At 41.6% G+C, this 26,500-nt stretch overlaps 2 protein-coding genes across 3 annotated transcripts; both read left to right on the top strand.

Annotated features, from left to right (window-relative positions):
• Positions 1-1,644: 1,644 nt before the first annotated feature.
• LOC146670613 (odorant receptor 131-2-like) lies at positions 1,645-3,128 on the top strand. The gene is made up of 4 exons (XM_085408078.1): positions 1,645-1,790; positions 1,973-2,113; positions 2,396-2,660; positions 2,739-3,128. The coding sequence occupies exons 1-4, from the start codon at positions 1,645-1,647 to the stop codon at positions 3,126-3,128; spliced, it is 942 nt and encodes a 313-aa protein (XP_085264204.1).
• A 2,866-nt stretch (positions 3,129-5,994) lies between these two features.
• LOC146670612 (delayed-rectifier potassium channel regulatory subunit KCNS2) lies at positions 5,995-26,500 on the top strand. 2 transcript variants are annotated; one of them, XM_085407621.1, is made up of 10 exons: positions 5,995-6,135; positions 13,996-14,177; positions 14,306-14,439; positions 15,316-15,480; positions 15,560-15,731; positions 16,837-16,920; positions 17,848-18,009; positions 19,290-19,373; positions 24,510-24,602; positions 25,446-26,499. In XM_085407621.1, the coding sequence occupies exons 2-10, from the start codon at positions 14,007-14,009 to the stop codon at positions 25,893-25,895; spliced, it is 1,515 nt and encodes a 504-aa protein (XP_085263747.1). In that variant the 5' UTR covers positions 5,995-6,135; positions 13,996-14,006; the 3' UTR covers positions 25,896-26,499. The 2 variants fall into 2 exon arrangements, with proteins under 2 accessions (XP_085263747.1, XP_085263748.1); XM_085407622.1 differs by lacking the exon at positions 17,848-18,009 and having other exon boundaries at positions 25,446-26,500.

Below are 26,500 nucleotides of genomic sequence, written 5' to 3'. Positions count from 1 at the left end.
ACCAGGGCTTTAATGACGTTAAATAGCGTGTTTCTAAGCGATTTGAAGAAAAAGAGCAAACATGTAGATTCAGTCCAGACAGTTCTCATTTTTCCGAGGTCGTCATTTCGGAACGTGGTGGGTAGCCGGAAACTTAATATGTTGACGATTTGTCACCTAGCGTAAAATGTTACGCTTTGGGAGTGAGAATAACACATAAACTGCAGGAGGTGCTTATACCTGCCCTAACCCTCACCAGCTGCAGTTAGTAATCTCTCTTCCACAGCATGTCTGTTTTCCTTCTCTCACCTCATCTGGTCGCAGCAGATGGCCCCGCCCCTCCCTGAGTCTTGTTCTTTTGGAGCTTTTTTCCTGTTAAAAGAGAGTTTTTCCTTCCCACTGTCGCCAAAGCGTTTGCTCACAGGGTGTGGGTTTTCTGAATTGTAAATACCTGATCATGCTGTTTGAATAAAACCTCATTTAGATCTCTCATAATATTCTTGCACAAGATTTCTGATAAACAAACTCACAGTTCACAACTACACACAGTTTTCAAAACGTAAATGATAATCCACCCTCTGGCCTGCAGCTCCCCACCTCTCCAGGATCATCTCACATCACTACGGCAGCGAAATCTATATAACCACACGTCTTCCTGTTCCTCTCACTTCTCACACGCAGCTGCACAGCCTGTTACATCAGCACAGGCCAGAACGGTGTCGTGTTGAAGTAAGTCATTTTTGCTTAAAGACTTAAGAGTAGGAAGAAGTAACTTACATCTGCTGTTTGCTGTCTTTTAATGCTGAAGTTTTGAATTTTTTTGTGAAAACATATGAATGGTGATCATTTTAAGAATAATGAACAAATACCAACAAGTTTTTGGACTTTAGAGATGAAGTGGTGTTTATGGCAGGATATTTAAAATTTTTCAGGGCATCTGAAACTGCAGAGTGACTAAAAAGTGCTTATTACTCTTCTTGTTTCACTTATTTTCAGTCCAGTCCTTGAACCTAACGATTTCAGAGAAAGCTTTTGTTCTTTTCTTAAGCATCATGACAATTGTTCACGCATTATATAAAAAATCCTAACTCAAGTGATGAACCAGTGTTGTGTCTGTGCACAACAGACTTTAGACACTAGGACTTGAATGAAAATAGAAACATGAATCCAAATGTCACATTTTTAGTCCAGTTTGTCATCAGGATCTATCACCATCAGTGTGGAGGACAATAAAGGCGGTCGTGATAAATATTGACTTATACAGTCATAATGTACTTCCATTGTCTCATTGTATTTTACATGTTTTGTTTTTGGTGGCTGGCAGTGATATTTCAGCAAAATTCACCAAACTACATCTTATTAACATGTAACACAATGTTTGTTTTGATTTTTCTTTTGTCTGTTTTTCTTAAAATGAAATTCTTCCTTTTGTCATTTCTTTTAGTTTCATTCAAATCATGATTCTTGTTCATGATTTGAAAAAGAATCATGAACAACAGAATCAAGTTTCTGTTAAAAACACATTTTATTTGTCTCAGTGGTTGCAATGAATGAAAAACACCACTTGAACCTTGTGCTATATGTGGAGTTGTTTCTCTGAGTTTCATCTTTCGTTCTGTTTTAGGTGAGTTCGGTTTGTCGTGTCCGAGCAGGACGAGGTGTGACATGAACACAACCAAACGCCAGGACAGCTTCAATGACGCCTTCACAAAGAACTTTGTCTCCTTTGCTCTCGGCTTCATCATCAACTACATTAATGGGATGTTTGTCTATACCTATTTTAAGAGTGTTGTCTTCCAGCAAGACCCCAGGTGTATCATTTCCTTCTACAAGATTTCTATCACATCAATTTCAATAATAAATCAAAGAAAACTGAGAGCAGGATGAAGTTTGTTATTATAATTTGATATTTCTGCTACCTAACATTGGGACTGTTTTTTGCATCTGTTGCCTCGTTTTGCTCTTTGGTCCTCTCCTGTCCCGTCTCCTGCAGGTACGTGCTTTACATCCACCTGGTCATCAATGACATGATTATGCTGACAGTTACTGTGATGCTGCAGATCCTCACCTACACCACCCCCCTGAGCTTTGCTCCCTGCTGTGTCATGCTGCTCATCTCAGTGACAGCCAACCAGTAAGTATCTGTGCGAGAGACAGTATAACAGTTTGTACATAGCCACTGACCATATTATTAGGTACACCTGAAAACTGTTAACATACATGAAGCGTGGGTGACAAAATATTCACTACGCTTTTAAATGAAATGCAGTATTCTGCTATTATTTGTTCAATTAAAGTGGACAGTCAATGTGCACTTTAAGACAGTCTGAGCTGTACTCAGACTGTAGGGAGAAAGAGAGAATCACAGACGTCATGAGCAAATATAAACCTGTGTGTTCTAACTGTCTTCATGCAGGAACAGTCCTCTGAATCTGGCCGGCATGGCGGTTGAACGCTACATTGCTGTTTGCCGGCCTCTCCATCACTCTCAGCTCTGCACGGTGCAGCGAGCGTACGCTCTGATCGCACTGATCTGGGCTGTCTCCTTCATCCCCTCCATCTCAGATGTCATCATCCTCCTCCTCGTCCAGCCCCTCTCTGTCTTCACGAAGAACGTCATCTGTTACCCCTCCTTTGTGTACAACACACCGTACCATGAGACACGAAGTCTGGTCATCCAGGTGACATGTTCGTTTTCTACGTTTATGGCTCAGTTTAAATGATTGGTGGATCAAATCAACTTGAATTCTCTCCCTCAGGTCCTCCTGTTTTCTTTTGTCTTCCTCACTTTGATCGTCACCTACATGAAGGTCCTCTGTGCTGCTCGGGCAGTTTCTTCTTCTAACCAGGCCTCTGCTAAAAATGCTCACAACACTATCCTGCTGCATGGAGTCCAGCTCCTCATCTGCATGCTGTCATACATTTCTCCCTTCATCAACCTCATTTTAGTCACAGCCTGGCCCCATAAGAGGACCATAATCCTATTCACCACCTTTCTGTTCACCAACCTGCTTCCACGTCTGCTCAGTCCACTCATCTATGGTGCCAGAGACCAGAAGCTCAGCAGCCACTTCAGGGTTCACTTTGGCTGTAAAGGTTTTAAATCTAGAGGGAAGAGCAGGAAGTGCAGGGTGCCAGAGAAGCACTGACTCTAAACACACGCTATACCTAAAAAAGTGTGGTTTGACCTGATTTATCCAGTGAGCACAGACGTTGATTTTGGTCTGAATCAGGTTTGTCCAACTCCAGGCCTCGAGGGCCGGGTCCTGCAGGTTTTAGATCTCACCCTGGGTCAACGCACCTGATTCAAATGATTAGCTCATTACCAGGCCTCTGGAGAACTTCAAGACATGTTGAGGAGGTGATTTAGCAATTTCAGTCAGCTGTGATGGATCAAGGACACATCTAAAACCTGCAGGACACCGGCCCTCGAGGCCTGGAGTCGGACACCTCTGGTCTAAATGAAGCAAATTAATTGACCTTATGCACATTTTTATGTAGGTGCAGTCAGAAGAGTTTGTGGCTAAAACTTGCCTACAGTATAGATTTGTACATGTACCCTGTCAGGCACACAGCTCTGTCAGCTCTGGCTGCAAATGCAGAAGCCCCACTTGCTAATGAAACATTCTGATTAAGAGGGGCAGCCAATCAGAAGAAAGAAAGCGGGATGAGACAAATGATGAACTGAGTGTAGGGTAGGATTTGTTTTGAACTTTGACTCATGTGAAGTTGCTCAAGTGGAGTCTGTGATTAACAGTGTGGTGATAGAAGCATTACAGCAGGTTAGGTGTTCCAGTTATCAGAGAAGATGACAGAATTTCTTATTGCACCGCACGTAAAATTCTGAAAAATGTTTATGAACAAAATAAAAAAGAGAAGCAAAGACGTCCATCGACCCAGACTGAGCTGTAAAACTTCATCATGCACACTAGATGGAGCCCTCATCACAGACATGCAGGAGCTTTCCAACATGGAATACTTACTGTACAGACTCGCTGTGAGAGATAAGACTTCTGTTTTATTTACTAGCTAAATGTAATTTTTGATTTGAAAATTTCCCTTTGATTGCCTAAATATTGAAATAATGTACTACTCATATACCCTTACAAAGCAAAAATAAAGAACACTCAATGAACAGGTCAATAACGTTCATAATAAAGTGTAATAGTAATAATGATGTGTACTTAAGGTATGGACAGGAAGGTTACCTTTTCACAAATGTTTAAATTATGAAACTGAGTGAAATATCTGTTGTTACAAAACACAATTTTTCCAGTCTGGTATGTTAAAAACCCAGGTCTGCACACACTGCGCTTATTATTTCTCAGGAATGTGTTTTTCCCATGTTTCCTCATAAAAAAAATTTATGTAATAAAAAGGTAAACAGAACATTTAAAAATATATGAGAAAAAATATAAAAGGAAAGAAGTATGACCCATTATCTCAATGAAATGCTCATTTCTGTATTATAACTCCAGCGTGCAGCAGATCAGTGACATAAAAAGATTGTAGATGTGCAAATGATGAGAACACTTTGTGAACTGGACAGTTTTGCTGAATATTTGAATCAATTTGGAATCTTACTGAATGTCATCATGACTCATATTCCAAATTTCTGTGTGTCACAGCTTGTGCAGAATAAACCTTTGTAATGGTTTACGGCACTCGAATAAACAAATGAACAAATACATCTATTTATAAATATATTATGAAATCAATAGAGACTCATGCTCACATGCTGAGATTATGAGGTTGTCAAATGTAGGTAAAGAAACTGATACAAAATGAGCTAAAATTAGTCAAATTCACAAATCAGGATAGCGAGATGATGCAGGAAGGAGGAGAAGAAGCTCAAGATCACATGTGGGGAAAAAAGCTGTGGAAAAGATGTAAGTGGACATATAAGCCTGTTACACTGTGGGCCACACACAGCGCACTTTGGTTCAGACCTAAAACAAATCAGTTTTCTGTCAGTATAAAGAAGCTACACATTTAATCCCTGAGATATCTTAATGTAAGAAAAAAGTCCAACTAGGAAACTTACTCTCAGTTTTTCTGCACAACAAAGAAATGTTGCTACAGCAGATAAGAGACATCTGTCAGCACATCACTTTGGGCTTAAACTGCAAGAAATAAATATGTAAAATTATAGAAAGTAGCTCATCACCCAGAAAGTTTTTATTAAATCAGAGATTTTTTTTATGTTTATTTATTACATAATTACTTTGGTGCTGTATGAATAGCCATTGAGAAGGTCTTTATCAGTGCAACGAGTTGTAAACATTTATTAAATTATAGTTCAAATTCAGGTAAACACTATTTTAAATACAGTTTATGCTTTCCTTCACATTTTCCAGTGGACCGGATTGGAGTCTTTCTTGAGGCAGTTATGGCCCCCAACCCTCATGTTTGACACCACTGATTTAAGCAGAATTGAACACGTGACACAGACACTGTTGGCAATACAGTGAGGAAGTGTTTTAAAGTTTATACCTTAATAAGAAAAAAGGTAAGTCAGCTGTTCACAGCTGCAGTGTGTCCCTGCTGGGATATTAAAGCCTTAATATAGGAAATAAAAGTAAATTAATTTAAAAAAAAAAGAAGAAGAAGAAAAAGAAGAAGTGGCATTTGGGACTTTACACGTTTTTATCACACACACACACACACACACACACACACACACACACACACACACACACACACAGAGCTTACATCCCAGATGTAAGATATAAGAGATATTACGATGACGGTGTTAGAGCCGGTTTAACGCAGCTGCGCTGATTCTCCGCGGACAGATTAAAACTTTAAAAACAGCCTCGCTGAACTCTGAATAACCGCTGAGCGCCGCAAACGCATCATAAAAAGTCTTTCATACAGGAGACGTGTCTCACTCGGAGATCGGCTCTTGTTACGGAATGTGACGGAAAAAGCCGAAGACCGCCTCCGAGAGAGAAGACGGACCGATGAGCGCTTCAGATGGAGGAAAGCTGCGCGCGCACGGCGGACTGTGACAGCCCTGCAGCAGGAGGCTGAAGTTTCCAGCACGAGGAGGTCGCGCGGGTTTTACAAGGTTTCTTGTTTGTTTTCCAGCGATCACATCTTTTTCAGAGGTGGAGGAGTGAAAAACTTCATCATGGGGTGAAGATGACATCACAGGTAAGTCACATTAAAACACACCAGCATCTTTTTTCGTCGCGTGGTCTTAGTGAAATAGATTTAAAGTGGCAGCTCCAGTTATCCCAGATTACTCTGGGAAGTTTCGCCCTTTTGTTTGCAGCACTGCTTCTCGCTCACGGAGGGAGTTTGCTGTTGAAGATGCTTTTTCCCCACCGCTGTGATTCCAGGCTGCAGGTGCTGAATTATAGATCAACTTTATTTCTGTATGTGCACCAAAGCAGCTCCCCTGAGAGCTCAGCATGTAATTACAGACACACGGAGGCTCCCAGTGTCTCACTCGTATTTAATGTGGGGGGCAAGAAAATATTTAAATACTTCATTAACAAGCTGTGGAGCCCTTAGTGGGCCTATTCTGCTCTTTGTAAATTTCCTGTGGTGTATACTATTTCAGTGGATGTTCATACTAAATATGTAAAAACTTAAATAATATTCATCCCTGTCAACCACAAGCTGTCTGAAACACTGAGGTTTCAGACAGTCTGAGGTTCACTCAGCACTTACATCCCCAAGAACTGTCTCAGGGACAAACCTTCTGTTTGCAAGGGGCAGCCAATCTGAAGAAAGCCATCCTGTACATGACAAATAAGGATTATTTCAAAATCTGAATCATGCAAAGCCACTGTGGTAAAGTCTGAGAATAAACATCTGAAGCTGGAAATGAGCATAATAAGCCCATTTTAATACGACAGATGCAGTGCAGCGGGTAATAAAGAGCTATGTTTGTTTCATTTAGTGAAACTAAATCTAAAAAATGGGTCAGCTCTAGGTCAGTGTTGGTGTCAGAAACAGAGGCTTTGGGGCAATCTATCATTTTAGAGCTGCAGTGGCTGAACAGTGTTTCCAGATAACAAAAACAAACATACTTTAAAGTCATCGTTGGGAGTTTCTTATCCTGAACAAACTCCTTCGAGCTAAAGTCAGTTACTGAGCGTCGGGAGCAGTTTACTCTAACAACAACATAATCCAGGCTCAGTGAAGGCTGTGTGGTATGTCTGTGAAGGTTCTCAGTCATCCAGGTCATCGTAGTCTAAGGAGCTTGGAAAGAAAACTTCTGGACTTCTTTAGGTTGCTTGAAGACGTTTCACCTCTCATCCGAGAAGCTTCTTCAGTTCTAGGGTCAAATGGTGGAGAGTCCCAGATTTAAACCCAGTGGGAGTTTCCCCCCAAAGAGGGACAAAAGGACCCCCTGATGATCCTCTACCTAATCACATGAGCCAAGGTGTGAAAACAGGTGTGGGTCACAATCAGCCAGGGTTTCGGGTGAGCTCAATGTGAAACCTAGTCCAGGATGTGAGTGGGCGTCTGGGAAGGGATCTCCCAGACACTCTCTGATACACCGGCTACATCCCCTATGTATCAGAGAAACTCAGGAGAGTTTTCTCCAAGCATGACATCCCGGTGTACTTCAGACCCAGCAACACACTCAGACCGAAACTGGTTCACCCGAAAGACAAAACTCCAAAACACAAACTTAACAATGTGGTGTTTGCTGTACAGTCCAGCGAGGAATGCTCAGACCTCTACATCGAAGAGACTAAACGGCAACTTCACAAGGGCATGGCACAACACAGAAGAGCCACCTCCACAGGACAAGACTCAGCTGTCCATCTGCATCTTAAGGATAAAGGACACTCTTTCGAGGATGCCAATGTTCACATTTTGGACAGAGAGGACAGATGGTTTGAAAGAGGAGTGAAAGAAGCATCTATGTCCACTGTGAGCGACCATCTTTGAACAGAGGCGGGGTTTACGACACCAACTCTCTGCCATCTATAATCCAGTTTTGAGATCCCTTCCCAGACGCCTTAACGCCCACTCACATCCTGGGCCATCTGACCTCAGGAAATCACATGATAGGGTGGGGCCAGGTTTCACAATGAACACACCTGAAACCCTGGCTGATTGTGACCCACACCCGCTTTCACACCTTGGCTCATGTGATTAGGTAGAGGATCATCAGGGGGTCCTTTGTCCCTCTTTGGGGGGAAACTCCCACGGGGTTTAAATTAGAGATGGACTGATCCGATATTACGTATCGGTATCAGTCCGATACTGACCTAAATTACTGGATCGGATATCGGAGAGAAATAAAAAATGTAATCCGATCCGAAGTATCACAAAATCACCTCACAAAACGCGCTACTTGGCGTAACCCAGCTCGGCGCATCGGAGCAGTATGTGTCACGTGATAGAGCGACTGTTGTCTGCGACACCTGTCGGCGGTCTGTTGGAGCATTTGGAGCCTCGCTACATGCTTCCTAACCGCAGCATTTCATCTTGGCAAAAACTTTCCCAGAGAAGTAAAGCAAGTGTGTAAGTTCATCCCTGAATGTTTGCAGAGTATTTCCACGTTAAGCTTAACAACTGATATATTGAGCCACAGCTGCACTGACCATCGGAGTTCCATACTGAGGTGAAAAGGAAGCGATTTGTCCGGTATTTCAGCTAGAATTAAAAAATAGACACAAAGCTGGAGTTATTCTGTCTTTGCTGCGCAGTTGCATCTGCTCTCATTCACTCCCCCTTCCTCTCCTGTTATTACTTCAAACATGAAACTGATCAATGATCAGCTGATCGGGTTTTCTGCTGCAAGTTCCGTCTTTCTTGTTTGTTTATCGCCCACTTTGCGCTAGAAAGAGGAGACCAGCGGATAAACAACAGCAGAATGTATTTATAAAAGCTGCTGGTCATGATGTCGGTTTGGTTATGTGGTGAGAGGGAAACATGAAGATGAAACCAGGAGATGTCCTTACTGAACCATCAGAGCTGAACAGGTGATGGAGAAACAGGTTTACCTTTTAGTTAAATGAGTTGAAGGGAAGTTATGAACTGTTTCTGAGAGACAACTAACACCAGGATCCTTTTTTACATAGCTGAAGGCTGGTAACTGTGCAGGGGCGGGTCTAGCAAAGTTTTGTCGGGGGCCAGGTAGGGCATTAACAGGGAGAGGGAGGGGCACAAAGACATACTTTTCTTTGTTATGTCATTTAAAAACTTTGAATAAATAATTATCTGAATCTTACAACAAAAGAGGTCATCTGATTAAATGTATAGAAATCCATTATTGTATATAGTAACTAATAAGTCTAACATATACCCTAGTAAGCTATAGTACTTTTTCCTTTGGTACCATCTGTGCAGTCTGCAATTCTGTTGAAGAAAGATGTTGAATCTATTTAATTATTGTAGAAAAATAATTCATTTCTGTGCATTTGTTTTACACTTGCATTAAATTAAAGTTGATTACATCGATTAAGGGCGGGGGGTGGTTCCCTAATATTTTTGCTGGGAGTTTGCAACCCTATTAGTGAGGTAGGTAACTACTCTTTAAAATACCAGAATAGGGAGGATGGTGTAGGTTTAAATTTATTAGATTGATCAGTGTTGCTAAACTATAAAATGTTTTGTGTGTAGTGTATTTTTTGCATACAGGTATAACAGAATAGCTTCGGTCGCTTGTTTTTTAAAACTTAAGTATGAACTTATACAAAATGCAGCGAGATATTTATAAAAAACAGTTTTATTGATTACAAAATACGCTATATCGGCTTCATATCGGTATTGGCAGATATTCAAATTCATGATATCAGAATCGGTATCGGATATTAAAAAGTGGTATCGTGCCATCTCTAGTTTAAATCTGGGACTCTCCACCATTTGACCCTAGAATGAAGAAGCTTCTCGGATGAGAGGTGAAAAGTCCAGTCGCTTTTTTTTCCAAGCTCCTTAGACAAGGCTGTGTGATGAGTTTAAGAGGTTCAGTAAGACACTCCTGAGTTCAGATTATTTTGTAAGTTTTGTTTACATTCAGCTTTTATCACTAGAGGCCGTTTTCAGTGGTTAAATACTCTTGCCTCATCAGTTTAATGCATGGAGGCATTCGGTCGTTGAATCTTTAGAAATGGATTTCTGAACATGCATCAACTTCAGAGAGGGACCGTTAACTCTCGTGGTTTCACAACAATGTATGCATTTACAAGGATGTGCCACAAAGAGAGCATAAACAATTATGAAGGATGAAAAATAACCATAAAACCAACCACATGAAACAAGAAAACACAAGAGAACCACAAAGACCGACCATAAAAAAACAGACAATGACCATGCAGAGACAAAACATTCACATAAATACGATTAACTAAAAATCACCAAAGAAACCAAACACAGCAAAGAGGAGACCAGAGATTACAGTGAAGTATATCCGAAATATATCAGCTGTGCATTACTGTGTGGCTGGATTCTAATGTTTCAGCAGCTGAATGTAATGTTGGTGTTTTCAGACTGAAATCATATTTCATAAATTATTCATGGTCAACTTTTAAATAAACATGTAGCTACACACGAATTCAAAGGGATGTAAAAAAATCTGTTTTTCTGTTAACTCATTCACTGCCATTGACGTCTATAGCCGTCAATGGCAGTGAATGAGTCAATGGGTTTAACTCATTCACTGCCAATGGCTGGCAGTGAATGAGTTAAAAATGTGGTCAAGTGTAAAAGAGCGTTATATAGTAACGTACATGGAATTATTATTATTATTATTATTCTTGTCCAGCGCTCTGTGAGTTCTTACACCCGTCTCTGAGTTTGACCCAAACATGCCGCTGACGGATGAAGACAGATTCCAGCTGCGGTAAAGCGAACAATAGCCAGGACGTGTGACCATAAATCAGTGAGCTGAGCGCAGAGAAACCTGATTAAATACCAGCAGGAAGACAGTGAAAGATTCAGGAGCAGATGAAGTCAGAGCGTCCTGGTTAAAACGCCATTATGTCCACATTAGGTTAACACCTGTCTGCGATTCCTCGGGCGATTTCCTACACTCTGTAATTAGAGACTCTGTAACCTTGTTACATTACATTATAGCTACACTTTACCTGCAGCGAGGCACTTACTGCAGCCTCACAATGGATGGATGGATGGATGGATGGATGTCCTCGGTCCTGCTAGAGTGAGCACCACATGAGAAGCAACTGTTTGGATATTTACACTCTGATGACAAATACAAACTGTCACCTGTGCTGCCTTTGTTTCCCCTGCAGCATCTGCTGCCTGCTCCACTCTGTGTGTAGAGGACGGCCACACAAAGGCTCAGAAATATAAGGAGGGTGTACACTGAGGGAATATCAATCACAATCCAAACTGGAAGCAGCATTTTCTGTCTGAAGTGCATCTGACCTATTAAAAGTGGCTTAAAATATACACAACAGTTTAGTACTGATGTGACCATGTGACACATGTTTAACCAGATTTCCCCACATAAAAGCAGCCTGACACGTCGTCAGCTCAGACTCTGATGACTGCAAAAGTCAAAACACAGAAGATGAAGAGGAAATGTGTCTGCGAGTTAACCCAGCAGGGATACTATTACAAGGAATAACTGAGCATAATTTTTTAAAAGCAACACAGTATGGCCTTAAAGCCTCACATTATTAGACTGCAGTATATATACTGATGGATTTTTGTGTTCCCTTTAAAGACATCAGTGAAAAAAAAGTACAAATTGGTGCAGAAACACAAGTTATGAAGTGTCAGGTTCAAACGTTTTTTGTGGGGGAATCCTCACCAGACATGCCGTATAATATCCAGCTCTAGTCGTCACATGACGCCAAGTCTCAGCCCTCAGACAGGTCTTTGAAAGAGTGTCACGATAAACTGTTGTGTGGTGTGTTTGGGGGACGGCTGTAAATTGTAGCTCCAAAAACACGCGTTACACTCAGCTCAAACTGGCAGTGATGGAGTGAAAATGAAAACAGAGCTGCAGACACCTTCATCCTCACAACCTTTACTTGTTGCTAAGCGATATTAATACAATTCTTGGCAACTAAACAGGACTGAATTATGTTTTCCTGGCGGTCATGTTACCTTGGTATTGTTAAAAAACATCTTAAATCACAGCAGGAAGATTTGGGAGACGCTGATAGCATCACAGCACTTTCCACAATTTTGGGGGTTTGATGTGAACTTTGTAATTTACTCATCTGTTGTCTGATTTCATTGTGTAGCTTCTTTTTGTTGTGAAAGTATGCGCGCTGTGTGGGTGTTTGCACTGGGAGTACAGTAAATGAGCACGTGTGGGAGTTCTGGCTGCATCGATATATGTTTTTTTTGTTTTTTAAAACTTGATGGAGAAAGTTGCAAGAAACCATGAGGTCAGAAGAACCGTTTTAAATCTTCTGCTTCTTGCACAGAAACACTTTGAAAATGTGCAAACTGTGGTTACGCTTAGATTAAGTCTGGCTCTCAACCAGTGCTTGTTGTGTTTTGTGGTCAACATGAAAATGTCTCTATGTACTTACATATTAGTTTCTGCCCCCCTGGTCTTAAAAGTGCATTTAGAGCAGCAGGTGGAGTTAGAGGAGCTAGAATTTTAAAAAGAAGCTCAAACGTTTGGAGCAGAAAATAAAGCTGAGACTCTTCTTTGTTACACGCTCTTCATGGGGGGTTTAATGAGTGCTGACTCAGCTTGAGATAAAGAAGACAAAGATTAAGGGCGAGAGATGAGTCATGATTCAGTCAGATGCACATTAACTGTCAAACGATCACAGCTTCCATTAAAATGTTGTGTCTGTCATCAAAGGGGTCGTATTCAGCTAATTTCCAGCCCCAAGAATAGCTCTGAGTGATCGCACTTCAAAATAATCCTTGTTTATGTCATGGTGAAACTTCCAGTTCATCCTCTGTCTAAAACCAGACGATTTAGCTCCTCCCAGCTTGTTTCTGATTGGTCGCTCATCCCAAACTGAAGGTTTTAGGGAATATATTATTTTCTATCCCCATCCATAATGTCCAGGATGGACATGGGTGGAGATGTCCACTCTTTATGACATCACAAAGACCCAAGAGCAGAAAAAACTATGTGAATCTGAGTGTTTAGCACAGTCTGAAGCCTGGAACATGTGACTCATAGAAGGAAGGAGGAGAAGGATAAACTGTACAGGTTTCCTCTACCTGTACATGACGTATAGATGCAAGAATAAGAATAAAACTTGATCGTCTGAGTGAGTGATAGTAGAACAGAGGGGCATTATTTATCATTGTTAGTGATACTGAATCGCAGTACTTACTCCTCACTAGAAGGCTGCGGTTGCCGAATATAAAGCAGCTCTCATGTAACTGAATCTGGACCGTAAAGATCGCGTGTACTCAGAAAACCATGCGTCGATAAATTCCCTTTGAAAAAAAACATTGAGAAATGCCTCTGAGCTTCGGCCCAGCAGAACCACGGCAGAAAACGCCGATTTAAGTTAGGAAACGTCACTTTGAATTGGCTTTTCCACCTCTGATGTCTTTTCCTTTTAAGATGATTACATTTTAATGCTTCTTTTCTCTCGCTGTCTCACTCATGTGTCTTACTGACAGATTCACATGTGAGACAAGAATCAAGAGGGGGGGTTATGAGAAGTCTTCACAGAAACTGCTGCAGATCTGTGTTTGTGTCCTGTGGAGATTTAATTCAAAGCTGAATTGATTTTTATGTCTGAGCACAGCTTGGCTGTTTGGGTTTTATCCATATACGTTCACAGTTTTTGAAATTAACCAGCAATTTTATCACAAATGACTTACACAAAGGGAAACTGTTGCAGCAGAGACATGCGGGGATGCGGTGAAAGGAAATGAATGGTGACAGATGGTTGAGTATACTGGCATGATGTGGTAAATATGTTGACAAGGGTATGTTTACAGGACTCAGGCTAACACACTGATAGATCAGACTCACAGTTCCTTTTTTATCTACATCGTGTCTTTTAATAATGTAACCACAAAATTAAATGTCTCTAAAAAGTGTCAGAGCGGTGTTTTTCAGTTTGTGTTCATTTCATTGTCTTTGTGTCTCAGCTGATCTAACCATGGGGAAGGAGAGTCTGCCCAGCTGGGCTCACCAGGACTCTGACGAGGGTCTCGTCCACGTGAACGTCGGAGGTCTGAAGAGGAGCCTCTGTTCCAGCACGCTGAAGAAATTCCCAGACACCAGACTGGGAAAGCTGCTGGCATGTGACTCAGAGGAGGCCATACTGCAGGTGTTTGGGTGTGAGCGGGATACGACTGACACGAGACCTGATGGATTTTTGCTTGACTTGTTGAAAGCCCACCTGCTTCTCTTCTTCTTCACTCTTCCTCTGTCGTATTCCCACCTTTCCTGCTATAGGTGTGTGATGACTATGATGTGCAGGAGAAGGAGTTTTACTTTGATAGGAATCCCGGCCTGTTCCCTTACGTCATCCACTTCTACCAAACTGGCAAACTTCACATCATGGAGGAGCTGTGCGTCTTCTCCTTCAGGTCTGTCTGAGCAACATTCATTTTGACATCCTCATCCTTCTGCATCCCAGAGAACCTTTACACCTGTCATACCAATCCAGCTGGAACTGATTGTGGACGTTTGTGACTCAAACAAAGGTTTTAGTCTGTTCAGTTTTTCTTGGTTTATCTGACCTGTAATCAGACACAGCAGCTGCTAACAGACTTCACTGTTCATTGTTGCTTTGCATGAAAAACTTTAAAGCCTAAAAACATAAACAGTAAAATGAATTCATCAACTCTACACAATCGTGTAAAATTTAAGCAGCTGATCCTTTGAAAAAGTCACAAACCCAAACTACTGAGACTAAGTTGTAACATCTCACCTCTTATTCATGATCTCACACACTGAAGCACTGCTGTTGTGCACAAATGTGACATCATCTACAGTCACTGAGGGTGCAGCGCTGGTGGTGGAGGCTTTGATTGGTCCCGTGTCCTGGACATGAACGCAAAGACTGAGCTCCACGGTTGGATTGTTTTTGTTTTACTTTTCTTTAACGTTTGTTAAACTGAGGTTTGCTCAAAAAGCCTGTTTGGTTACCTTCAGGAACACATCCTGGTTTTCACACCAAAGCAAATCTGCAAATCCTGTAGTGGATCTTCAGGTGTGTCAGTGTTATATTTGTGCTGGAAAGAACAAGCAGAGATTTAACGTGAATTAGGCCTTTGGCCTGCTTGCATATGTCCTTTGTTTATGCAGCATAATTATAGGAGTCATGGATCCATTTAGTGCACTAATAACATTGGAAGCAGATGAAGAAAAAAACAGATGGAAATCATTTTATTTTGATGTAGTTTGTACTTTTCTTTTAATACTGCATAGATAACCTTGATTTGGCTTCTATTCCCCGACAGCCAGGAGATCGAGTACTGGGGCATCAATGAGTTCTTCCTGGACAGTTGCTGTAGTTACCGTTACCACGACCGCAAACTGGAGAGCAGCCGACATCGTAGCTGGGACGATGAGAGCGACGCCAGCAGTGTAGACACATCTGTGGACGAGATATCCGACTTAAACAAGTAAAAGACACACAGCTGCACTTTCTTTCTCCTTTTTTTAAATAAATTATTAACTCACTGCCTTTTTCCACCTTCGCAGAGACATGCAGCACTTCCAGGAAGTGCGTTATGGGAACATCAGGAAGTGTTTGTGGTTGACGCTGGAGAACCCGGGATACTCCATCCCCAGCAAGCTCTTCAGTCTGCTCTCCATCGGAGTGGTGCTCACATCCATCTCCACCATGTGTATCAACAGCATGCCAGAGTATCAGGTGGGTACGGCGAGCTGGAAACGTGGAGACCAAACAACACGGTTCAGTCAGCTTTCAGCAGGAAGCATCTGTTGGCTTCATCGGGCTGATTTAGGCTCACATGAAGACAATTCGAGTATTTAACCCTTTTCATCCACAGTTTCATTAAAACTGTTTGTTTGCTCTCAGAGTCAAACTCAGTGAAATCAAATAGACAAACTAATTTTGTGTGACTTACACTCGTCTAATATTACCAAAGATGTCTTTCACAAAGAGCCTTAAATCCGCTCTGAGAAAGACAGAAAAACATGCTTGAAGCAACCTTATGAACTGAAAACAAAGTAAAATACTGATAATTGTTTGCATCCAAACAGAGTGATGCTAAAAACCAAAGTGCCCGGGTCCAGGTCACAGGGACAGCGATGTCCTGGCCAGCTCTCCCAGCTTTTTAAGGAAGTAAACTGAGATATAATCTCTCCAGTGTGTCCTTTAACTGCTCAGACAGTCTGCAGAGGAAGTTCATTTCCTTCGTTTGTGACCTCACTCTTTCAGTAAGTGGCCAAAGGTGATGGTGGGAAACTAAATGAACCAGTAAATCAACAGCTTGGACACGCAGCTCTCTGTGCTTTAGATTTTTCCTGATTAAGTCCCAAAACACACGAACAACTATTTACATAAAGATAATTAAAGAAGAATAAAGTACCAATAAAATGATTTAATCAGTCAGATAGATTGACCCTGTTTTACTTGTGTTTTATTTAAACTCTTGATGCCTTATTGAGTCTATTTTTTTAACACGTTTTTATCCTTAGTCCACCTTATATCATCACTTTTACTGTTTGTATTTGCATTTATTACAACAGATCATTTCTGTTTAGCCACCATGTGTCTGTTTGTCTTTTCTTTGGCTCTAAGATCAGCGTTCATGCTGAACTGAGCATTCTACCTTTGATGTCTGTTAAAGAAAATCCTGTCGTTGAAAAGATACATGAATAAAAATTTGTGTTTGTAATTATTTCAAAATAAAAATATCTAATGGGCTCTCAAATTTTAATACATTTGAAATCACTAAATGTTTAATTGAAAACACTTTTAAAAACTGTCCTCTGTCCTTTTTGTCTCCCAGACTTTTGATTCTGATGGAAAGTTGATTGAAGAGCCGACCATGCAGGCGCTGGAGGTGTTCTGCTCCTGCTGGTTCACCTTCGAGGTGAGGTGATTAAAACTAAGCCTGCTGTGAACTGTTTTACTGTGCACTAAAAACTCACTGGGTCTAATATTTGAGGTTGTGTATAAGGGCATTTCCCATGCATGTCAATGAGAAGAAAAAAAGTAATAAACTTAACTGTGTATCAGTTAAGCAAACAATAAAGATAATATGCTTTAAAATGATCATAAATATGTATCTCACGCTGGAGATTTATCAAAGGGAAGATGAAACACAGTACAGAGTTTAATGTCTTTGCAGGGATGAAGGAAAAGGCACTTTAAATACTCCTGAAAGATAGCAACGTGCTACACGGTGAAGGCAGGAAACACAGAACAGAGAGGATCACTCCGAAAATATACGGAGCAGGAAGTGAAAAAAAACAGAGAAACAGGTCGCGAAGGAAGACACGGGGACAACTTCACAAAGACTAACAGAGTAAATACAGCAGAGAGAGAAAGGTACACAAGGAGGGAATTAAACTTATGGAAGCCAAGTGAGGAAATACCCTTCAAAATAAAACAGGAAGAACGTCAGTTTGAGGTTTGAGCCCACATTCCTTTACTGTGTATCTTTCCCCGCTCTCTCTCCCCTCTTTACTGCTGTCCCGTCAAATAAATCTTTAAAATAAAGAAGGAAGTAAAATGAAAAGAAGACAAAGAACATCACACAAAGACGCGGGGAACTCACGAGACAAAGAAAAAAACCCTCAAAGAATGCAAAGTCAGACCATGATGAGCTGTTACATACTTCATTCAATTGGTTTGACTTGCATCAGTTTAATTTTATTACTTTGTTTAGACCAAACACAAATTCCAGGCACAGTTAAAATACCTAAACTTAAATATTAGGCCCAAATATGTCAGTGCTGATAGAGACGCTGAACACAGAGGACAGTGACAAACGCTGAGTGTTTGTGATCTCTTTGAGGTCGTCACGCGGCTGCTGCTCGCACCAAACAGGAAGAAGTTCTTCCATCACCCTCTGAACATTATTGACATGGTGTCTGTGGTTCCCATCTACGTCACTCTGCTCTTTGACATGACTCTGGGATCCGAGTCCGAGCTGGGCAACCTGGGACGACTCATACAGGTCTGTGCTGTGGATGTGGATCGGATGCTGCTCTGGTAAAAATGTAACGAAGGATTCGTCACATTTGTCATAATCGCTCAGTAAAGGCTGTGATAGTTTGTATTTATGGTGACAGTGTCTGATATGCAGTATTAATCTCATCAGTCCCATCAAAGAGCACACTGTTAATATTACATGCACCATCTGTGGAGGTTCTGCTAGCCTCAAACTGTAACGCTGAGACAGTATTAATAACTGCAGACCATGTAGAGTGAGATCACACAAGCAACAACAACCAGTTCTTGGACCACGCTCATTTTATATTACACACGATGAAGAGAAATCATAAAGGAAGTCAATGTAAGAGTGTATGCTTACTCACAGGTCTTAATGTCACACTTAAGATTCTCCTGTAGCAGGAGGAAACTAAGGCTTATGGATTGTAGCTCCATTAGTCTGATATATTTCCAGGTCCTGAATGACAGTCTAGCATTTCATGGATCTGTGCGGCTAATTAGTGCACAACTATGATACATGTGTAACTGGAGCTATTTCTCAATCAATATTTCTAAAATGACAAACAGATTCAAATGCCACAACACAAAACCTGCTCTTTATAACAACGACGTACAGTTCATTTTAAATTTAAAACATCGGGGTCAGGGATTTTTTTTTTAGGGTTTCGTTTCACATTTGAGTAACTTTTTATGATTCCCAGTTCAAAACAGTTATATTTAATGAGGCGCCTCCGTTCACCCACTGTTCAACCCTTTATCACACCAGTATCATACTGGGCCTGGGCTTATTTTATCATTGTGGCTGTAAAATTATAAGATGATTCTCATCTTTCAGGAACCATTTTTTCTGTAGCCCAGTGTGGTTGAGGAGTTATAGTAATGTGAAGCTGATTTTTCCATGAATGCTTTGTGCTTATCTCCCTAAAGCTCGTCTTCTCTTCTTTCTGTTACTTTCTGTCATTTAAAGAGCACTAAAAATAAAATGGGCCTGCTGCTGAGCTAATGCTAGGGTCTTTAACACCAACATGTCGTTGATGCAACTTCCTTCCGATTGGCTGTTCCTCGCAAACAAAAGCTTAGAGCACATGGTGGGTGTGGCTTCTGTGCTCATTAGAAAAAACCCCATCTGAAGCTCGCGGCGATTACGCGTCCATACACGGACCCCGTTATTTGAAGCTTCGTGACTCCACCGTTGGATCAGTGTAGTGAATGTCTGCAGCTGCTGCCGTGCAGCCAGAGTTCGACTCTTTTTAAAGACTCATAGTCCACTCTGTGTCCTCTCAGGTGTTCAGGTTAATGAGGATCTTCAGAGTGTTAAAGTTGGCGCGACACTCGACAGGCCTGCGATCACTGGGAGCAACACTGCGGGTGAGTGGGGACTCTGTCTGCTCACACAGACACACAAAGTTTTGTAATGTGTGTATCCCATACACACAGCGACATTAACCAGCCGTACAAACAACGTGACTGATTTTTTTATTTTGTAGTTTTGTGACATTTTGTTCTGTTGACCTTTCTGTAGACGCCTCAGATACAGGTTGATGGATTGTGAGCAGATCTCAGCTGATGTGATGCACACTGTTTTGGAGATGACGCACAAAAAAAGACAACGGAAGGAAACTAAAGTTTGCATGTGGGCTGCAGTTTTTAACACAAGATCTCACTGATGTTCACTTGTTGAGTTTAGGGGAATTGTGTCAGTGTGTTTGAGATGGAAGAAAAACAACATTAGGAAACGCATGACTTAGCAATTCCAATTAGCTAGCATTGCTGTGGATGGTTTATAATTCAAATCATGCTTTCAAGGTATAAGTTGGATTAGTGAGGTCATCTGTAAAAGCCTTGAAGCTAGCACAATCTATGATGGCAACATTTACACTTTAAGTCATGTTTACACATTAATCTGCTCAGAATCTCTTTATGCAACCTTTAACATCTGATGGAAACTTGGTTTAATATTCTAAATCAGTCCAAGCAACCTTTTTGTGTATGATGCATAATATCATCAAAATAATCAGAGAATTGGGAGAAATCAGTGTGTGCAGGGTCGGTTCTGCCTATGAACACAACTCACCGTGCCATCTGCGCGGGACGGCAGGTTAAAGCTCTATCGTGCAAACAAGAAGCCGTATGGTAACGTGATCCAGAAACGCCGCCGTCTCTCGTAGCTGATTAAAATTGGACTGAGGCAACGTGAAAAACTGTTCTGAGGTCAGACGAACTGAAATGTGAAATTCTATTTGGAAATCATGGATGCTACGGCCTCTGGACTAAAGAGCAGAGGGAACATCTGGCTTGTTATCAGCACTCAGTTCAGAAACCTGCATCTCTGATGGTATTACATATGCTTCCATCCAGACGACAACTTTTCCAGGGAAGGCCTTCCTATTCCCGCAGCACAGCTCCTTGGATAGAGTCCAAGTGCTGAAGTGGCAGCCTGCAGTCCGGACCGTACACCAACTGAAAATCGCTTCTCGCCTGCTGCACATGCCGTCCATCTGAGGATTAGTGATTAGTTTTAAGACCCGCTCGAGCCAAACCTCTCAGACTGTGATCAGTCAGCATACCTGTTAAGCCACTGACCTGCAACAGACGTCCCGGGATTTCCAAGCTGGTCTGTGTGCACTGAGAAAGGAACTGAGGAAACTTACCTGCCTGTCCACACGCCACCGCTCCTCCCGTCCCTCCCAGGATGTCAGGATAGTCTAACCACTCCTCTGCTCTGGCTCTGACCGAGTCTTCTCTCCTTTGTTGACAAAACAGCCGCCTGAATCACCGTCCTGTGATTTATCAGCCTCAGGTCCTGCTGCCTTTTAAACCTTGTGTAAATACACTTGTTAAACAGCTCTGTCGGTTGCTGGGTTGTGAATGCAGAGTCCAGAACTTCAGAGTCTCCTTTGACTTATGACAGCTGGTCTCCTGAGTTCCCAGATGTTTATGGACTCATAATGCATGCATGTGGGAATGCACGGCCTGTCCCAGCATCCTGAGATGGACTACTGTCATCAAATTCAAAATGAGCATTTATTTTTCTTAAAATTAGATATTTTGTCAATTCTATTGTGAACATAATCTGATATTATGGAAATCCATGTGTTCTGTTTTATTTGACATTTTTTGGAGGTGGAGTTGTTGATGAAGGATCAGGGACCATGCTGCTCCTCCTGGTTTTCATTACATCTGCACATTGTGTTTCCGTCTCGTCTCCTATACCATGAGCTTGTTCCTTCCAGCAGAGGATTATTAAAGCCTTTATTAAAGTGCAGCACCACTTTAATAAAGTTCCTGATCCGTGACCGGCATTTGAAATGAAGCACTGAGAGCTTATTTGGTCTCTTTCCTGCATATCAAGTAATGAAAAAGCCTTTAACTCAAAACATTAGTTTAATGTTTAGTTTGATCTTGAAAATGGAAAACAAAACATTTCAGAAGTAAAGCATAATCTAATGAAAAAGCAGTTCTCTGAAAAAAGACCAGCTTCATTGTGAATTGACTTTTACTGCTGCTTATTTGTGGAAATGCTCCATTTCTCATTTTTTTACTCCACTGACTGTTTTTTGCATACAAAGTTTTTTTTCTCTTAGATTTGTTTTTCATAGTGCAAAGGATCCACATTTCTTTATTTTTTACACTTCTTTTTCAGCACCATCCTTCTTCATTTTAATATAGCTGACATTTGTTTCCTTTAAAGCAGGGGTGGGGGCCATTTCATTTTTTACAAAGTACCGTGTTACTAAGCCTCATGAGGTTTCATGGCTATTAATGCACTCACCACAAAACTTGCACACGTTATTCTCTGTCTGTCTGTGGTCGTGTGAGAGCTGCTTGTTAAGGACTCAAACTCTGGGGAAGAGCATTAACGTTGAGCTCTCAGCTCATCATGTTTAGCATGTTTCGAACTGTAATGGCGCCGGCGCCGCGCCACAAACTGGGCACAGCTTGCCTTTCACTTAAACAAAGAAAAAAAATCAGGTGTCCATCTTTCCTGGAACACGCAGCGTTCTGAATCCACCTTCGTTTTCATGACAGCTGCCAGGATTCATCCTTTGTTGTCAATCATGTAATAACGTACATCACGTGCTGTATTCAATTCAATTCAATTCAATTTTATTTATATAGCGCCAAATCACAACAAAAGTTGCCTGAAGGCGCTTCATAGGTACAGAGAAAACCCCATCAATCATATGACCCCCTATGAGCAGCACTATGGTGACAGTGGGAAGGAAAAACTCCCTTTTAACAGGAAGAAACCTCCGGCAGAACCAGGCTCAGGGAGGGGCGGGGCCATCTGCTGTGATTGGTTGGGGTGAGAGAAGGAAGACAGGATAAAGACATGCTGTGGAAGAGAGACAGAGATTAATAACAGATATGATTCAATGCAGAGAGGTCTGTTAATACATAGTGAGTGAGAAAGGTGACTGGAGAGGAAAAACTCAGTGCATCATGGGAATCCCCGGCAGCCTACGTCTATTGCAGCATAACTAAGGGAGGATTCAGGGTCACCTGGTCCAGCCCTAACTATATGCTTTAGCAAAAAGGAAAGTTTGAAGCCTAATCTTAAAAGTAGAGATAGTGTCTGTCTCCCGAATCCAAACTGGAAGCTGGTTCCACAGAAGAGGGGCCTGAAAACTGAAGGCTCTGCCTCCCATTCTACTTTTAAATACTCTAGGAACAACAAGTAGGCCTGCAGAGCGAGAGTGAAGTGCTCTAATAGGGTGATATGGTACTACAAGGTCATTGGCTCCCCGTGTGTTTCAGGATCGATTGTAAAGTTCTTTTATTGGTTTTTAAATGTCTTAATGGTCTCGGGCCGTCTTATCTCTCAGATCTGCTTTTACCATATGAACCCTCGCGGACCCTGAGGTCCTCTGGTACTGGCCTTTTGATTGTCCCTAGAGTCAGGACACATGCTCACGGAGAGGCAGCTTTTCAGTGGTATGGTCCTCGTCTGTGGAACAGCCTGCCGGAGGAGCTCAGGGCCGCAGAGAACGTACATGTTTTTAAGAACAGGCTCAAGACCCACCTTTTTAATTTAGCTTTTACTTAGCGTTTATTTATTTTATGCTTATTTATTCTATCCTGTTATTCTATTTACATCATTAATTTAGGTTTTGCCTAATATTTATTCATTTTATTCTTTTTTTTTTTTTTAAACTTCTTACTCTATTTATATTTATATTGTATCTTATTTATTTTATCTTTTTATCCTGTATATACTCTTATTAGGTCATATCTCCAGTGTTTCCTCAGAGGGCGCTCTCTGCACCGGGGCTGTGATCGACTGTGGCTGCTGGGTCTCTGGGGGTCCTCTCAGCCTGGCTGGGGGGCTCCTTTGCCTCCCTCCTGCTGTGTGCCCAGCCTGGAGGCTGCGGTCTGTGACCGGCTCCCGGTGCAGACGGCTCCCTGTGATAGTGTTTCCTCACTGGGCTCATGTGTGCCCAGCCCAATTTTACTCTTTAAGTGTGCATGTGTGTGGGTGGGTGGGGGGTGTATGTATTCACGATCGTTTATGTTAATGAGAGTGTGGGGAGTGAGTTGGAGGGCGGGGTGGGGTGGGCTGCTTTTAACCACGTAAAGCACTTTGTGCTACATCTTTGTATGAAAAGTGCTTTATAAATAAAGATTGATTGATTGATTGATTAAGATGGGGCCTGATTATTTAAGACCTTGTATGTGAGGAGCAGGATTTTGACTTGGACGTAGATAGCCGTCTGTTTTATCTCAGAAAACTAATGACTGTCAGTGGGGTTTTTTTCCATATTTTTTTATTCATGCTATAAGTTACATATATAAAATATATACATGTTATTGCTTTGCGGTCCGATTGAAACGGTCTCGCATGCGGCCCGGAGGCCGGACGTTCCCCACCCCTACTTTAAACTGTGTTAAATTCTGCTGTGTTGTCAGATTGTGTTGCTCATTGCTTTCAATAAGAAGTTCATGTGATTGTTGGCAGGATTATAAAACGTTATGGGCAGAGTTCCCTAAAAACGTTACAGGAGACGGGACACATCGCGTCAAAATGTCATAAATACATATCAAACTGTAATAATCTGTTGACATTCTTGAGATTTTCTTATTTCAAAGTGATTTCACATCTAGATGTCCTGAAACCAGGAACTGAACTCATCCATTATATGGAGGACTTTCAGCTTGGTGGAGGAGTGCGGCAGTCGAATACAAACATTTGTAGTTTTCGAAATCAGTATTTCCACATGTTCTCTTCTAGTCTTCTTATAAAACCTTCTTTTATGAGTTTTTATGAGGAAGTGCAAAACTTTAGAAGTAGAGTCACATTTACAGAGACAAACTTTTTGTCAGGCGAGCTGCAGACACAAAGTTCACATCAAGAAAAAACACAGATGAGTGTTTTCTCCCGCTGGGCGGGAGTGGCGGTGGGCGTTTGGCTGTGACGCTGTCACAAATTGAACCTCAGTTATTGGATCGTGACAGATGAGGCTTTGTGCACAAACACATCTCAACCCCTCCATGTTTTACCTGCAGCACAGCTACCGTGAGGTGGGCATCCTGCTGCTCTACCTGGCCGTGGGAGTGTCCGTCTTCTCGGGTATCGCCTACACTGCTGAGTATGAAGAGGTAAAGTTTGACTGACGTGAGGTCGCGTTCCTCACTGGTGGAAATCATTTCACTTTTAGTTTGTGTTCAAATAAATTCTTTGAATTTGCCTTTTAAAAGTTTAACATCTTAGTTTCAGTGATTTCAGTGAGAGTCTGTTTGGCGTACGGTTTTACAGCCATCATCAGTTTACAGTTTGAATGTTTCCAAAACTTTCTGAGCAGTTTGAATTCCTCTCAGTATAAATGTCGGAATGCTAACACGGCGATGAACGTAGCAAACATTACATTGTGAAATGTTCGGCGGATGCTACGGTATGAAGACGGAAAACATGGCTACACACTTCAACCAACTACTCAGTTACTTTGTAACAAAGTCTTTGTGTTAATACTCACTCGTGTTCCTCCGGCCAATGAAATCCTTGAGCTGATTTTCATGACATTTGGCTAATTAAAAGGTTTTGGCTCACAGAGTGTTTCACTTTAATTAGTGTCGTTAGACGCTGATAAATCCTTCACAGCGTAATCAAGCTGTTAGCTTTGCTTTGGTCTGTAACAAATAAAAATATCAGTGAGTGAACAGTCGAAGTGGCAGTTATCCTGTTTTTCAGGGATATCTGTGATGTTGGAAGACACACCTGTTGGTGTAATTACTAATGATTCAATTCAAAGAGCACATTAGTCCGTGTGGTCAGAGGTTTGTCTTTATCTCTTCCTCTTGAAAATTAGAGCTTCAACTTTGTTCTGATAGATTTTATATACCAAAGTATTTTATTATTTAATTGTGTTCTTTACATAATAATATTAATACATCTGAAAATCATTACCTTGGATGTCTAAAGCATCCCTGTGTGTCTGATTCCAGGATGTGGGCCTGGACACCATCCCGGCCTGCTGGTGGTGGGGGACAGTGAGCATGACCACAGTGGGTTATGGAGACGTAGTGCCGGTCACTGTGGTCGGGAAGTTGGCGGCAAGCGGCTGCATCCTGGGTGGCACCCTGGTGGTGGCGCTGCCCATCACCATCATCTTCAACAAGTTCTCCCACTTCTACCGTCGCCAGAAAGCTCTGGAGGCGTCGGTGAGGAACAACAACAGCAAGAAGATGAGGATGAGCTGCGAGAATGTGCCAGAGGAGGATGAAGAGGACGAGGGGTCAGACGGGGACAGCTGCTGCCTGGACGATGATGATATTGATGATATTGAAGAGGACGATATAGATTATGAGGATGAAGGAGGTGTAATAAACTATAGTTATGTGGAGCATCCATCTTACACGTCGATAACGAGGAAGAAGGAGCCGCATCAGCTGTGATGAAGAGCTGATGAAGAGCTGATCAAGGCAGGAGATCAAAGCTGTTCAGATTCACTTCCTGCCTCATGCATGACGTGTTCATATGGAAACGATGACTGCATTCATATTTAATCTGGCTTTTATTTAAAACAAGGCAACACAAGAGTGATCTGTACGCTTCAAGTTTGACCTTTGAACTCATCGAGCATAAACAGGAGGACTAAAGTCCAGGAGGGCTGGGATTTGATCAGATTTTGGGAAATTTAAAGAAATCAGGAGTTGGAGGGATCGTGTTGTAAATTGGTTTTAATTATTAGCTTTGGGTTTCCATGACAAACCTACATGATGGACGGTAGTTTGCTATTATTCGTGCATGTGGGCAGCTTTCAGGGTGGAAATTTGTTCTTTCTGATAATGAAGTTTTTATGTAGCTGTTAAAGATAAAACACCCAAAACAATAAAATTACATAAGGCGAGATTAAACACGAAGGTCTGCTCAAGAACCGAATCAATTGAGCCTTAACTGAGCTGGACTGAAGAGAAATAGCATGCACGTGTATGAAATGAAACGAATAAAAAGATTATGAAAGTCTGAATTGTTATTTTGTTCTTGAAGTAAAATGTAT

Source organism: Rhamphochromis longiceps, linkage group LG5 (assembly GCF_057381845.1).
Source record: "Rhamphochromis longiceps isolate RC_006_pf linkage group LG5, R_longiceps_female_GT1.1, whole genome shotgun sequence".
Classification (NCBI taxonomy): Eukaryota; Metazoa; Chordata; class Actinopteri; order Cichliformes; family Cichlidae; genus Rhamphochromis; species Rhamphochromis longiceps.
This window is presented reverse-complemented; position numbering and strand designations above follow the sequence as displayed.

Bases quoted from the DNA above. Each gene is read 5' to 3' on its own strand.
- LOC146670613 (XM_085408078.1), top strand. From the start codon at position 1,645: ATGAACACAACCAAACGCCAGGACAGCTTCAATGACGCCTTCACAAAG. The intron at 2,114-2,395 runs GTAAGTATCTGT...GTCTTCATGCAG, and splicing joins ATCTCAGTGACAGCCAACCA to GAACAGTCCTCTGAATCTGG. The intron at 2,661-2,738 runs GTGACATGTTCG...TCTCTCCCTCAG, and splicing joins CACGAAGTCTGGTCATCCAG to GTCCTCCTGTTTTCTTTTGT.
- LOC146670612 (XM_085407621.1), top strand. From the start codon at position 14,007: ATGGGGAAGGAGAGTCTGCCCAGCTGGGCTCACCAGGACTCTGACGAG. The intron at 15,732-16,836 runs GTGGGTACGGCG...TTTGTCTCCCAG, and splicing joins ACAGCATGCCAGAGTATCAG to ACTTTTGATTCTGATGGAAA. The intron at 16,921-17,847 runs GTGAGGTGATTA...GATCTCTTTGAG, and splicing joins CCTGCTGGTTCACCTTCGAG to GTCGTCACGCGGCTGCTGCT.